The following is a 15614-nucleotide window of genomic DNA, read 5'->3' as shown; positions in this document are numbered from 1 at the left end:
TCTCTTGCACACACACAGATTTCTAGGGTGGGGTTAAGCTTAAGATTACAGGTCCTAAATGATCCTTTAGTGGATTAATAAGGTATCAGTTACTTTTACTGGTATCAGAATACTTGGACGTAACATTTTACAATTTTTCAGCTTGGTTACCTCTGCTTTAACAAAGGGGAAAGCTAGAAATCTCTCTAAAAGTGAATGGAGGTCCAAATAGCTACAGAAGTAAATGCCTCCCAGGAACAGCCGGCGCTGCATTATTCTGCAAGGATGCCTGTAGCCTGTTCAGCGTGAAAAATACATCTATTAGTTAAAAGCCCCCCACCCCATCCCAAACCAGGCAGAAACAGCCTAAACCTCAAGGGAGGGCGACTGGAGGAGGTGCATCTGAGGTGGTGGCAAGCCCTTTCCAGGTGGGAGGGGAGGGAGGGCTGGGTCCCAGCTGCGTGGGGCCACAGGAATTTGGGGTGAGGAGGTTAATGACCCAGCATCACTGCAGCCGCTCCTGCATTGTACCGTGCCTCTGCTGAACCCCAGATAGGGAGCGTCTTTCTTACAAACAGCTCCCCCCGCCCTGAAAACCCCAACCCCAACCCAGCACCTTTTGTATGAACTGAGCACTTTCCGTGCTAGTTAAGCTGTAGGGTTTCTGGTTCTAGTCGACGTTTATTCAAGAGGTTTGCTTTTTGTGGGGAAGGAAAAAGAAAGAAAAAGTTGTGCGGATGTGAATATTAAGTGAAATTCGTTCTCTCTGTAATTTCCCCCAAAGTTCACGACACCCCAGTCATGATAAATTAGGCTTCTTGGTTGTTGGGTACAGCCTTTATTTCTGCAGTTACGTACAGGCAGCATGTTGTTAAAGTTGCTCAAGATGTTCTTTAAGCTGCTTACCAAGGAGACATGCTTTCCTGAAGATTTTTAATCAAAAAAGTGTTCAGTGCCACCTCAAATTTATCATTTGATACAAAACTATGATACTTCAACATTTTACATAAAGATTTGTTTGAAGAGGCTTCAGTATTGAACATAAAGTTCTATTTTTCATTTAATATTAGATTTTAAAAATGGTCCACTTTTTTTTTGACAGGATTATTTCACAGATGAAAACAGAGTACTTAAAAAAGACCCTCAACAGGATTACCACCTGGAATATGCCATGGAAAACAGCACACATACAATATTGGCTTTTAGCAGAGAACTGCACACTTGTGATACAAATGACAAAACCATAACGGTAAGAGGCTCTGCCTATATGTAGAGAGATTAAGTAATTAATACAGGCCAAATGTATACGTGGTTATGAAGCTGGTTATTAAAATCTCATCTTAGTAAAAGGACAGAATTAGAGAAATTCACTTTCCAAAGCATCTGTTTGGTCAACTTAACCATGTAAAATACTTGTGCTAGTTTTATCAAGCTCCTATATTTTAATTTCAGCTTTCTTTGTCCTTCTACTTCAATGCATTGTGTTCTCTAATTTCTAACACACCAAGTGAACACAGGATTGAAACAGGAACCTCTGGGCCATCAAGTCCCATATCCCACAGTTACAATCATTCAAGAGATGCCAACATGAGAAATACTTTTTAGGTCTTACACTAACTTGCAATTGATCTTAAAGATAGACTTTTTAAAAAGTTTGGAGCAGATATATTTAGAGTATATATTTGTTTTTTTTCTTTATTCAAAATTAAGAAGTTGAAGAGTTTTATGGTAAAACTCTTTCCATGGTAAAATACTTCTTATGGCAAATTCCTCTGTTGCCCTAGGGACTTCTGTACTGTTTCCTAAGCATAATTTTAAATTATATGAAGTTGATGACTTCTGTATTGGAAATGACAGATAGGTTAGAGAGATTTGCAAGATTTTCTATGCTTTGGCTTGTTTACTACTCATTTTGGAAGCATTGCTATAGTAGTTCAACACTATTTTCATTATCTATGTTTTCACAATATACACAGTAATATCAGTATGAGGCGCTGAAAGATGCAGGAAGCAAACCACAGCTGTATAAACTGCCAGATTTCTAGGCAGTCAATAGATCTATGGTTTTTGCACCTGCTCCAAATTCTCAGTATAATTTAATATTCTGGGACGCTTCAGGATTTATTAGAGTACTTTGTCTCAAGGGTGATTATTGCAATCTGAGAATGGTTTACAGAGAATTGATCTGTGCTGTGGCTGTAGATTGATTTTTAAGATGTAAATCTGTTCTGTAATTGAATGTCTATCTTCCCTAGCATGTAAGGACAGCAGTTCACAGAAGGCATTCGCATCTTTACAGAGCTGAGCCTGGAAAACGTTTTTTGGGGAAACCTTCTGATTGCTGGCCAAATAAGTGACCTCTCTAGAAAAACTTTTTTCATACGTTTAGTTGGTTACCTCTTTATGAGTCTCTTCTGCTATTTGCAGATATGATTTAAATTCGCAACATTAATGAAGGAATCTATCAGAGAGAGGTTCAACTTCTGCGTATCTCCAGTGAACCCTATGAGTGTAAAACATGATTAATTTTAAAGGCAAAATTGTGTCAGTAGGTGACTGCTCCTCTGGTGTACATAGTCCTTGTTCAAATACAGCAACACCTACATCATACCTATTGTAGGAATTATGTGAACTGTGTAACGAAGATATTGTTCCTATTCCTTATGGACTTTTTGGTTGTTTTTGGTTTTGGTTTTTTTTTTCAGGAGAGCACAGTGCGGGTAATATGGGCCTACCACCACAAAGACATGGGAGAAGCAGGTCAAAATTACCATGGGTCTAATCGTGGTACAAAGAGTCTACGTTTACTGAATCCTGAGAAAGAAGAAGTCTCATCTGCCTCTTTGCCGTACTTTGACTTGACAAACAAAGACGTAAGTTACTCCGGGTTTTGGGTTTATGTGGAGGTGGGGATAAGGTGGCAGCCAAAGCTTTGGGCTTATGCAACAGGGTAATGTGACTTTTATAATATTGTGTTCTTGCCCTCTTTATTAAGACAGGTGCCTGTACCAGACAAGGATACAACATATTGGTGCCAAATGTTTAAGATTCCTGTACAACATGAAAAGCATCATGTGACAAAGGTGAGTGATTCTGACTGAGCAAATTTAGAGGACCTCAGATACGATTACTCTTCAAATCAATTACTGCACTTCCAAAATTTGTTTCAGTACTTACTGGAGTGAAAACAAGACCTCTTGTCTGTCTTCACAAACATGGGTCAAGTGTATGTATGTGTGTGCCCAGGATCTGGTTCTGGTGTGCCCTGACAACTGGCACGTGCAGTGACCGAGCCCCTTTCTTTCTCTCCTCCTACGTCCTCTCTCCCTTAAGAAAATGAGGTTGAAAATTATTTCTGTTCATAAAAATTTTTGGCAAAGACTAAAATTGTCTAAAAGCATGTTCCATCAAGTTTCTGCTTTTATGTAAGAATGTCATGAATTTCTTTTAATGGAGAGTTACTATAGATTAAAAAATAATTAAATGGTGAAGTTTGTTCAAATAAAGGGCCAGGTTCTTATTTGATTCCAATCACCTCTCTTGCGAAGACCACAGTGGAGTTATGCCACGTTACATTATGTAAGCACAGACATTATCTTCAATGGTGTAAAAGCCAAATAGTATGAAAAAAGAGATGGATGTTGTAGCTTTTTATAAAATTAATGAAAGCGTGTAAACATCTACACAAGGTTCAGCAGGATCCAAGGTGATTTCAAAATCCACATGCATAAACATGTTTTCCTATAACACATTTTCTAACTTTTCTTTCAGTTTGGAACTGAAAGCTTAAGAGTGCTGGGGGAAAGATGGTTCTCACATTCCTTCCCAGAAGCAATATACTGAAGACCTCCTAAAAGAGCAACTTATTATTGTTCTAGACTGCTTAAGATAGCACAGTGAGATAGCTCTGGCCCTCATTTTTATCTTTCTTTGAACTCATCAATGCTTTTAAGTATACAATTCTATTCCATTTTTTGGATTATTGTTAGTCATATTTCTCCAATGCATTCAGTAAGACTGACATTTTAAATTAACTCAGAGAGCTTAACGTGATCTCCAGTGTATGTCTGAGAAACACCTATTCAGAAATACAATATTCTGAAATATTGTGGGTTTCCACACTTTATCAGAATGAAGAATTGCAAGGTCCAAATTTCTGCCTTCAGGTACTTGATCTTTAATCACATTTGAAATTTGTGACAGCTACTTTCACAGATCTGTATGAAAAGCAGAATTTGCTTGTAATACAGTATATATGTCAGGATTCCTAGCTTTCTGCTTTCAAGTGAGAGAGCTTCAAAATGGTAGTATCAGAATCATGTTTTCTATATTAAGTTTGCTGGAAGATGTAGATACATGCTGTTCTGCTAAAGAGTTCTCTGGAATTATTTATTATTTATATTTTCTGAATGTATTTTTTAAATGTTTTGCCTCGCTCCACATATGGTTACTCATTTTTTTTAAAAATTGTGGTTGGTTGAAGCTAAAACATGATTGTAGCTCAGAAATACATTGACTAATTTTTCGGAATAGTTTTATAGTCTTTATATTTACGATGATGTATAAAGAATATTATAATTTTAAAAATCGTATTTTGAAATCAGCGATTTATTTTTTTTTTATAAAGTTAAAAATCAGAGTAGAATCCTCAGAGATTTTCCACCTTCAGAAAAGCAAACAAATTGCATCTTGTCACTTAAAACATGTTTAGAGAGAGAAAAATGGTTACAGAAAGAGAGAAGAATTATGTAGGAACACTTCCTTGGTATTTCTTTTCAGGGGCACAACTTATATTTTCATATACGTGACTTTTGTAGATGACACACAGAGGGTTGTGTGGAATTGTATCTATGCACTCTTGCAAACCGATTAAACATTTCCTAAAGTCTACTGATACACAAAGGATGGGGCTTATGGCTACATAGGAGGATATTAGCTATGCAAACAAAGATTGAATTTCACAAAAGGGAGGACAGATGAATTATTTGGCCTGATCAAACTGTCTGTGTTAATTAAATACGTACGTCGATATTGATTCAGGATTCCTTCTGTAGCACCTTTTTCATACAAACCTACACATCTCATTTTTACAGACAGAAAAAAAAAAGTTTAGAAAATGGTATAAATTCATCTCTGGTATAATTCAGTCTACTTAATTATTGTACATGTGAGCTGACTTTGGCCATTTCTGTCCTCCTGTATGATTTTGTGGAGCACTGAAGTGCAGTTCAGCTCTTGTTGGACAATGTGTGCCATCAGCATCGTGGAAGTGTGTGCTTAGCTGTGTGTACGTGTAAATCTGCTGGTGATCTGGAGCCTCAAGTAGGTGCAACAGCCACAATAAGAATTTTTTTGATACTGTTCAGCTGTTCTCTGTCATTCTTTTCTTCTTGAAAATTGCTCTGAGCATTTTATAACTATATATTTTTTAAAATATCAGTTTCATCAGGAAAGCACAAAGTTTTAATGAAGGAAACTGTCTGAGGAAAAATTAGACCTATCATTAAAGGTAGAGGCCAAGATATTTAATCATCTCTGGTTAATGAATACCAGATTCTGAATGCAGATTCTGAATTAAAAAGGATTTTTTAACTTCCATTGACCATGCATTATTTTAAAAAAGAGTACCTATATGCTGTCAGGCAGAACATTTACAAATATATTTCATAAATACAATCTAGTGGTGCAACAGCTGGGTAAGTGATAACACTTGGTCTTAGGGTGCATCTACAGTAGTGTTTTAGTTTCGATGAGAAGCACACTTTTGAAGCGAATATTCAAGTTATTCTTGCTTACTTCGGCGTGGTTACTGCCATGGAGCAGTCATGGAGCTCGTGAACTGAATCCCTTTGGGTGAAACTCAACAGGAGGGTGTGTGCCAGGAGCACAACAGAAGTCCCCCAGGTGGAAATGGGCCATCGGTCCATGGGACCAGACCAGCGCTTGTACAAATAAAACATTTCTGATGCTGGATGGTGTGGATGTCAGGACCACATCCTTTTCCTCTTTTGTGCTTTTTTTTCTCATGGAAAAAATGTCCCCCAAACTGAATGACTCCCTGGACGATGAGAAGCTGTTTTGCAGATGTCCCAATATACTGCCTTTGCCTTCTGGGCAGCTCAGGCACGATCCTCCACCTGATTGCCTGCATGAGCAAGCTGTTGATTTGACGTGAATCAAAGGGCTCGTTTGGGTAACGATTGGAAGGTCTGGGTCCTTCTGTTAGCACAAGGTAAAGAAATAACTAGCATAAGAGATCTCAAAATCAGTCAAAGGTAAATTGTGTAAGATCTTATGTCTTTTCTTTCTCTTTACATAATATTCATGCTACTTTCCAAGAACATCGTGTAATCAGAAACAGCGTATTTTCATTGACTTTCTTGATCAAGCTGCACTACATGACATGTAAATTGTGCAAGAGATAAGACTGTATTCTTGCGCTCATCTCATAGGTAGAATAAGGACATGGATAAATAATTTCTCCTTATGCTGCATTTACCAATGGAGAAGAGAGCTTCACTGCGATAGTGGGGCACCCAGCCAGGGTTAGGACTTCTCTGTTTAATCTTCCTTTGTTTCATATCTCTTGCAACTTCTTCCCTAGGGAAGAGATTGTGTCTTCCTACATGTCTCTACAATGCCTTCTGTTACGAGATCTTCTCCGATGCCTCCGGGAACTCCCAGAGCAATAACTCATAATAACATCATGCCTGCTAAGAAATAAAACAAAATAAGATGATTTCTCAATAGCTGGGCATAATAGTGGGAAGAGTTACCCAGATTACAACCAACACCAGGCACCGAGCTGGTGGTGTGACTCTGGCGGAGTACATCACTCCTCAGCTTCAAGCTGCCTACCTGGCTGAGCGGTGGCTGCTTGAAAATTTGTTAAACTTCTACAGGTTTTCCCTCCCATGTGTTTTTTGTTAGCAGAACCAATTATCAGGGTAGTAGGTCAATTTTGAAAATAACAATATGCGGAACAGATGAAAGAGGTTGCTTGGAGGCAATCGCAGGCAACCATCTTTCTTCAAGTCAGCTGTTTGCAGGATGGCTCCGCAGCCGTCCTGGAGTGGTCGACCCTGCCTGCTCTTCGCGTGGGAGAGCGCACGTCGCCGCCTGGCTGCAAAATCCTCCTGCAGCTACATGTGCATTGGCCTGTTTTGCTTCTTTGAGCTTCAGGCTGTGGTATGTGCCTCAGGCTTACTACCCTACAGGGATTTTTACTTTTCTCACATACGGAAGTTAGCCAGGAGCTTTCTGAGAAGTAGCTTTCTTAGAAAAAAAGCATTCCACTTATTAGCCCAGACTTTCCGGACGTGGGTTTAAGCGTATTTCTTGCTAGGATTTTTGCTGTTCTCTGTAAATATCGTTATTCTGACTGGTCCTGAATGTGCCTCTTAATCGCATCCCTAAAGAAAGTTCTCTGGTTTCACCAACTGCACCTGGGGAAGGACCTCCGCTCCGGCAGGACCTCTCAGAGGGAGGGAGGGACCCACCGGTAGAGCAGACACACAGGCATGTCCATGCACCGACTTCTGCATGAAAAGGTTTCTGTCTCCCTGCTGAAGCCACGCTGAGGGCAGCTCCTTGGGTGTGGGAGCCCTTGCAGGCAGAGTCACTGCCGCGCCAGGGCTGGCAGCCGGGGCTTGCAGAGCGAGAGGTGCTTGCCCAGAGGAGCACACGCTGAAAAGGGGAGTCTTGCAGCACCCTCCCTCTATAAATAGCCCATTTTAAAAGTCTCTTTCTTATTGCTCTTTTGTTTGTTTTTTTTTTTTAAAGTTATTCAGTGGCAGCACACTGGAGCTTCTGAGATCCTTTAATTCTTGTACTGTCAGGATGTCTGATTTTCATGATTTTCGATGTGCGTGGATATGTGTGCTGACACGTCCCTCTCTACTTTGATAGTTTGTAAGACTATTTGTTTATGATTGTTTTTTTCTGCCTATTTGCTGAATTTAGTTTTTTTCATACCATGAACTGGCATCATGCAGATGTTCACCAGCAGCATGAAAGTAAAAATTTGTTTCACATTCGTGAGAAATACTTCCCAGTATTTCGATAAATACAGTTTTTGCTGTATGTTCAAAGCTTGGTTTTACTGCTCTTTCCATTTGTGGTTCTACAGATACAGCTATTTTTCATTACTGTCTTTAGCTTAAGTTTCAATACTCTATGTCTTCCATTTGTTTAATTTAATTGTATTGCTTATCAATGTAACTGCATCTCCTAAAGATTCATTACTTTGGCTTTGCATTAACCATAGGTCTTCCATGTGCTTCGCTGTTTCTTCCACTGCAATTAAAAAACCTTAAGATACAGTATTTCATCTCCTGTCTCTAGATTCTCTGTGAATTCTCTATACCTGTGGTCTCCCACTGTACCTGACAAATTGTTTAATGCTGTGTGTAAACTTCTGAAAATTTACAGTTTTTACTGGTGAAGGAATGGTGTGTATATTCTATGTGCCAGATGTGCCATAATCGATTTGCATGAAGCTTTTCGGCTTCAGTGTATAGCATGTCTATGCTAGTTTCAACACTCTGTAAATTTTCCCTCTTTATTTTCTTAATTTCTTTGAAATATACTGTGTTTTCCTCAGGGAAAGTAGCTCCCCAGGCTTCAGTAGTAATAATCCCGTAGAAAAAAAAATGTCAGACATTGAATTTCACTATTAAGAGTAGGAAAAACAGTTTATGTAAACTAACAAATACAATTGGGTAGTAGGGTCATTTAGCTGTATCTGCATGTCTTTTCTCTGAGAATTACTCATTTTCCTATAGTTCCAAACTTTCTGGGTTTTTTTGAAACTAGTATAGTCAGAGAAATACTGGCAGAAAGGCTGTGATGCTCAAGAGCATCAAATACTTCAGATTCTCTAAGAGAACTTTTTTAATAGGATGCCCAGTTTTAGAGGGCATTTGGTGTTGGAAAGGAGAATAGTAGGTTGCATTTTGTAAGCTCTTAAACGTTTGGATGCCTGTATAAAGCACTCCTTTCACGCGCATTATTTGAACCTGCTTATGAGAATGGAGTGAGCAGGTTTAGCGCTGCTGAAATGGGGAAGAAGCCCCATGCTGGGGATTAGACTATGTGGTCAAAATTCAGTATCTCTTAAGTACACCTCATGCATACTAAATTAAACTCAGGCAATGTATTAAAGACAGTAAATTTCCGACCACGAAGTTGGGCTTCCTCTCATCTAACTTGACTTACCTACAGGTCTGAGCCAGCTGCTTAAATGACTTGACAGTGGCAAAAATAGCCGTTTGTATCGTCCTAGAGGAGGTGTCTGAAATACACGAGCTCAAGCATCCCCTATGGTTCAGTCTCTCTCTCCATTGACTGAAGAGAGAACCCAGATAACCAGCCTGTATTAGATATGTGGCTCTCAGATGGATGAATGAGGGGACACGTGTCCCACCAAAATGGTCAGGGGACAGAAGAGATTGTGATAGGAGCAAAAATTGCAAAATAAAACTTTTAATTTTAAATTTGCCTTTAGGAAAAATGGATTTTTCTCAACCATAACCCTATGTAATTTTTTGTCACTGAACTTAGGATGTGACTAGTGAAAACAGGCCAAGCATATCACCAGAAAAAAATTATTTAGCATTAACTGAGAAGCGTTACATTGGGTATATTTTTATATAAGCACCAAAGTTTTCCATTTTTGATCTCCTTAGAAAAGGGAGCCTCTTTTCAATTAAAGAAAGGCCTGTATTAGAGCATACCAGCAGCTGCTAGTTAATCTTCATGTTCAGTTTCAGAGCAATCTCTGATAAGGAAGTAAAACCTCCAAAAAAACTTGTTGCCAAGGGTAACTCTGCTTTTTGACAGTGGAATGCTTTAGTAATACCAAAGACCCCAGTGTGAAAATACAAAGGGACTCCAGTTTAAGCGACTGATTGATTGAAAGCCAGAAGGGCAGCTTGTAGCCTTCAGTACCTAAATGAGGGCACTGATTTTTAACTTCAGTGATACCAGACAGTAACTGCTTGTTGTGCTCTGGCTTGAACTTTTACGTTTTGCTAAATGTGATAACGCTAGCAAATTGCATCATGCAGCCTGACATAAACAAATGTTCTGTATTTTGCTGGATGTTCCCCTGCAAAGCAATTTCAGCCTCGGTAAATTAGATTGGCAACCAAACGATCATCTTACGCTGCAGAGCTTGCAAGCTATCTGCCCTTTGATCTGGAGGGCTGTCTCTTCAGTGCAAGCCTGAATCGGCCCATTAGGCTTTGCAGTGTTAAAGAATCATGTAACTGAACTGGCTGGAAATTAAAAGTGTCCCAAGCAACTGTCTCAGGAAATAACAGAAATACTGTCTTCTCTCATATTCTGCTAAATTATTTCATATATAAAGTTATTTCATATATTATTTCATTCTGTGATCAAAGATGAAACTACATATGACCACAGATTTTACTGTCACACCAAACTTTATATTTCTTAGTGGAACATATTCTTATTTTGCGGTAGTCTTCTTTCATTTCACTTGTATATCTTTACAATAAGAATACTTAAACTATGCAGCTATTGCTGCATTATTTATTCCATACTTGGTATGCAAAAATAATCTACTTCATTTCTGTCATCAGCAAACTTGAACATCTAGTTAATTGAATCCAGTTTCTTTGATTTTTCTTTTTTTGATTAAAACAACATCTGTCCATTATGGCAATGTATTGCCTATGCCAGCACGTGGTTGGAAAATATATATTTTATGTGATTTTCTGGTTAAATGAAAGTCAGCAGTTATGTAATTTCTAGTTACAGACAAGTGTTAGATGACAGGAGCCTTAACTTAAAATATGACCCACGGTGAGCATGGAGAAGGAGAGGGTACAATTTTTGTGAAGCTCTCTGGGTTTCACCTCCCAATTCTGAGATGATTTGTGGGGTGATCTTCAGGAGGGAATTGCTATTGACTAACCCCATTTTGTCTTGTACCATGTCTTTGTCTCTTCTTCCTCATCCTTAGCTTTGTGTGTGGTTTTAGAGTAAGCCTGTGATTAGGTAGTGCACTGAAAAGACAAGAAAATTGTGTCTAGGAATTGTCTGCAACCAGCCGATCAACACTTCTTATCGCAGCAGGCAATAAAATACTTCAGAGTAGAACTGGGCCTTAGATGAGCAATTATAAAGCATCTTCTGTGCAAATACCAGAACAGCAGGTTCATAGGTAGTAAAATCTAACTTGATAGGGCTTGCACAGTGAGAGGTGAGTGTCTGGGTGGACCACAGAACAGATCTGCCTTGGTCCTACTAGCATCTTGGCATTGCTTCTTAAGATCAACTTTCTAATTCGGACAAGTCACATAGTAGCAGCATCTTAAGCATATTTTCTATAGGGCCACATTTAGTTGCTCCAGTGTCATTTAAACGGAGAAGAAATTTCATTTCCGATCTAACTGTTTAAAGTGTTTCTCTTCAGCACCAACCTCTCACTCTGCAAGCCCAGCATTAGCTACTGGGGTTAGTTTTCAGAGAATAACGTTATGATACCCTCTCCATCTCTGCTTCCACTTGCAATGCACAGTAGTCACAGCTATTTCCAGAGTGTAGATTCATTGACTCCCAGGGGTAAAATAGAAAGAAAGAACATCAATAACAGTGGCAAAATAGACAGACAATAGTCAGACAATACCACTCCACCACATCCACACATAGCATACGCGACATCAAAATCCACACAGATGGCAACTGAACCGGAGGTAGATGGTGAATAGTTTCTCTTTGCACCAAGACTGAAGTGAAGTTTTACCTGGTATGAAAATAATTTACATCTTGGATCTAACTGAAAAACACAAAAAAATCCCCAAACCCAAAACACCCTAGCCTGAGAAAACATAAGTATCCAAGCAAATTATTATAAACTGCAAACTAACGCTCTTCAGTCTCCTTTCTCCATCCCCTCATTTCAGTGACCTTTTCATTACTATCTCTTAAGTTGCTTGGACTGGAACTGTCTTTCTGTTTTATGAAGTGCCAATTACAGTTTTGGTTTCTAGAGAATTAATACAGTATAATTTTAATACATTAGTCTCAAGTGACTTCAAAAGAACCATGTCATCTCAAAATGGCCCTTGTTGTGTGACTTCACGGGTGCCATTGAGGGGTGTTGGAGCCCTAGACAAGGGTACCAGGATCTGGCTCAGGGTGAGAAAATGTGGAAATCATAGTATTAATGTAGGCATTACCTAACCACGCTTGTTTTGTAAGCCATCTCATGTTTGTATGTTAACCCTATAAATATAAACTTTTAGAGGGTTATGAGCAATAGTTCCCAAGATTTGTTCTGCTGACTCAGGAGGCTGTGTCATGTCAAAATCAGGAGCCTTGTGCTTATTTTATCCCATGTTTTCCCTTCAGCAAACTTTAGGTGCCAGCATGTCCAGGTTGGTGACTCTTGTAGAAGCTCAGTATCCGAATGCCTAAGGTCTTTCTCGTGTGTGTTCCCTTTTGGTAGTCCTTCACAGAAGTCAGCACTTCCTTGTCAGAAAACACATTTCCTAGCACTATACCCCAGTATGTGTAAAACAAGAAATGGACGCGCTGTAAATTCTCACGCGCTCTGTCTTCAGGCAAAGCTGCGCGTTCTCTCCCAAGCAGGAGGAGAAAAAGTATAATGTTGTTAAGCTACACGATTGAAGGGAACATTTTGCAGTTGTACAGTAAAATTAAAACCTCTTCCATTGCCATCTCAAAGAGATAGGTAGACATCGCTGTGCATGAATGGTGATTTCATGAACAAAAGCGAGTACTTTTGTTGACTTTATTATTTATACTATTCAAATTATATGTTCCTCTTGAATAAATATAAACTCATTATAGACTACCCATTTTGGCTTTAGATCTGAAACGTATTTGGCTACATATTACTTTATTATTATATTGTTTTCACAAGAAAGTAATGATGTTGCTGATTAATTGCCAATTAATTCTGCTTGGTGTGTGTCAACTGTGCTGAGAGTCTATGGCCGTACTGAATACCACAACCACTCTGCCAGTGTTTCTGCTGCTTCGGAGTGCAATGAGTGTATTGCCAGGAAGCGTAACCGAATGAAACATGTTTTTTCTTGACCTGAGCTTTTTATCAGATTGTTCCTCGGGGTTATATTTTTTAACTGTTACTAAATGCCTTATCTTAAATCTTCAGACATACCTCAGGCAGAAACAATGTTTTATGAATATTTCTTTGAGGTATACTTCTTTTGGATTTAGTATAAATTACTGCATGCCTTTAAAGTCTGAAGCTCTTTATGAGTGGCGGAGTTCCAGGCGATTAGTTAGGAATAAGAACTTAGGAATGGACTTGATAGCAGAGAGAACAAGAAGCCCTAAACCCATCTCTAGTTCTCATTTTTAAATGTTTGTTTTTATCGGTTATTGTGGTGTTTGATTCCTCTTTCCTAATTAAAATATTTAAGTTGTTCTGAACACTGACCTACAGAAATTCTGGATGTACAGTGTAATCATTAGCAGTAGTATGTGGGGACGGAAGGATTTGTGTGAGTTTAGAGATACAGCCTCCTCTCCAAGCTAACAGCACAGCAACAGTAACTTTTACCTGAAAGTACGTAGTCTTTTCCTATAAAAATTCTGCAGCTTAAAACGGAGGTGTGGTAATTACTTCTTAATGTGGTATACTAATAAAACTTATTAATAAGAGCCTTCATTGAACAACGCAGTCACTGAGTAAACAAATCCTTTCTTCTTTACACCAAGAACAGGAAATATCTGTGCTTTGAATAAGGTTTTCCGTTCATGAGGTAAGGACTTTTTTTCCACGGTGATGTTAGGATTTTTGTTCTGCATTTTAAAGTATGCCCAAAACCAGCTAAACCCAAATGCCAACAATATAGCTTAAATAAATAAATAAACAAGTCAGCACTGTTATTTCAATTTGGGATTATGTCCTGTATTTGAATCTCGCTTTGGAAAAAAAACCCTCCACACATATTAAGGATGAATCATGCAAATTTAAATACCTTAAGTTGTATGGAACCTCTATTTTTGTCTGGAAAATTTCCATCCTCCAAGGAAACCTTACCTAATCACATTATGAGGTTGCGGGTGGGGATGGTTGCTGTTGCCTGGACCTTTTTCTCATCTCCATCTCTTTTGTATTAAAATACGAGAAGCAAGATATGTCACTAACTACACAGGTTATATTTTCCTCCAACTGGAAGATGTGAAAAATGTGTATGAAAATAATTTGGATGAACATTTTTGTGTTTGAAGGACAATTCAAGTTAAGCAGTAATGCTCCCTGTTGTACACAGATGACTATCGGTGAACCAGAAACAGTGGCTTAGCTCTGCCTCCTGCAATTCACTCACCAAAATATACACCTTTCTAAGTAAGCAGCACAGTATAAATTCAGAAGCACTTGGGACAGAGAGCAATTTAAAGGGCTTTGTTAGTAATGAAGACTGAATTTAGGATCTGGATTGTACAGTGAGAAAACCAGAAATGGGCACTTAGCTGTGTACGTGCAACCGATATGGCTGATCTCAGGAAAGATTGTGGCAGCTGGCCCATGCTAGGCTGCAGCCGGTTGAGCATTGGAGGTATCTCTTTCAGCCCTAACTATTCTGTGGCATTAATTTAATGCTTTCTGACAGACGGGGTGGGGTGGGGGCACTGGGAGGGTGGTCCCTGCCTGACCCCAGGATGCCTGAACTCCGGGCTGAAAGTCTGCAGCAGATTAGTGTCCCAGACATGACGCTGGCCTAGGCAGGCTTTTCTCCTGACGTGAGATAGCTGTTAGGTTGTTAGGGTTAAAATCTTGGTCTGCCCTGGAGTCATGGACTTAAACATCTACCCCAGCTCAGAGGCGTATTTCAAGCTCTTGGGTTTTTGCTCAGCACACCTCTGGGTTGTATGCAAAAAGCAATGTCAGGCAGAAAGCAACTAGTGTTTTTCTTTCAGAACATTTATATGAAAATAAAACCATATTATTATTGAGTTTTTTCTGGAATATGTGGAGTTTTTTGCTGAAAAAGACCCAACTTTATTAAGCCAAGTATTCTAAGCATTTGCTTTTCTGAAGAAAAATCTAAAACCTTAAAAGAGATGTTTTAGATAGATAAATATTTGTTCATTCCCCAACTACACTTTTGAAAAGCAAAAAAAAAAAATGGGAAAAAAATCTTGATGATTCCTAATAAGAAGACATCGTGTCTACCTTTGAAGAACTTTTCTAAGTTAGACAAATATTTCAATGTATGTACATGGTACACATTTATAAAAGAAATAGAAAGACCAGAGTCATCAGTAAGAAGTAAATAGTTCTTCCTGCGGAGGAGTATAGAAAACAGAGACCCTATAACTTGGTCTTCTGCTACAAAAATTCTCTCAGGTAAACTCAGCCAGTACTCAGTTTCACAACCATGACTTTTTGGTCTGAGTTAATCAGGGACATGGCAAACTCATGTAAATTAAATAACCAACCACAGGCTAGAAACTCTCTTAGATGCAGCAGTGCCAGGACAAAATCATGTGTCAAATTTTTGCTCTCAATTTTCAGATTATAGAATAATGTTTTTTCCCTGTGTCACCACCAGCTACATACACAAGGTGTTGTGTAAGGCTGTGGCCTTATTCAGTCATTTATATGGCAATAT

At 38.8% G+C, this 15614-nt stretch overlaps 1 protein-coding gene across 2 annotated transcripts in view; it reads left to right on the top strand.

Annotated features, from left to right (window-relative positions):
- Positions 1-15614, top strand: part of MOXD1 (monooxygenase DBH like 1) — an 81451-nt gene that overhangs the window by 41300 nt on the left and 24537 nt on the right. For both annotated transcript variants that reach the window (XM_076333623.1, XM_076333622.1), the window contains exons 2-4: positions 1082-1228; positions 2685-2852; positions 2979-3062. In XM_076333623.1, the coding sequence (XP_076189738.1) occupies positions 1151-1228; positions 2685-2852; positions 2979-3062 (330 nt within the window). In that variant the 5' untranslated portion in view covers positions 1082-1150. The remainder of the gene's footprint in view (positions 1-1081; positions 1229-2684; positions 2853-2978; positions 3063-15614) is intronic.

The sequence above is a fragment of the Aptenodytes patagonicus genome, chromosome 3, assembly GCF_965638725.1.
Source record: "Aptenodytes patagonicus chromosome 3, bAptPat1.pri.cur, whole genome shotgun sequence".
In the NCBI taxonomy this organism is placed as follows: Eukaryota; Metazoa; Chordata; class Aves; order Sphenisciformes; family Spheniscidae; genus Aptenodytes; species Aptenodytes patagonicus.
This window is presented reverse-complemented; position numbering and strand designations above follow the sequence as displayed.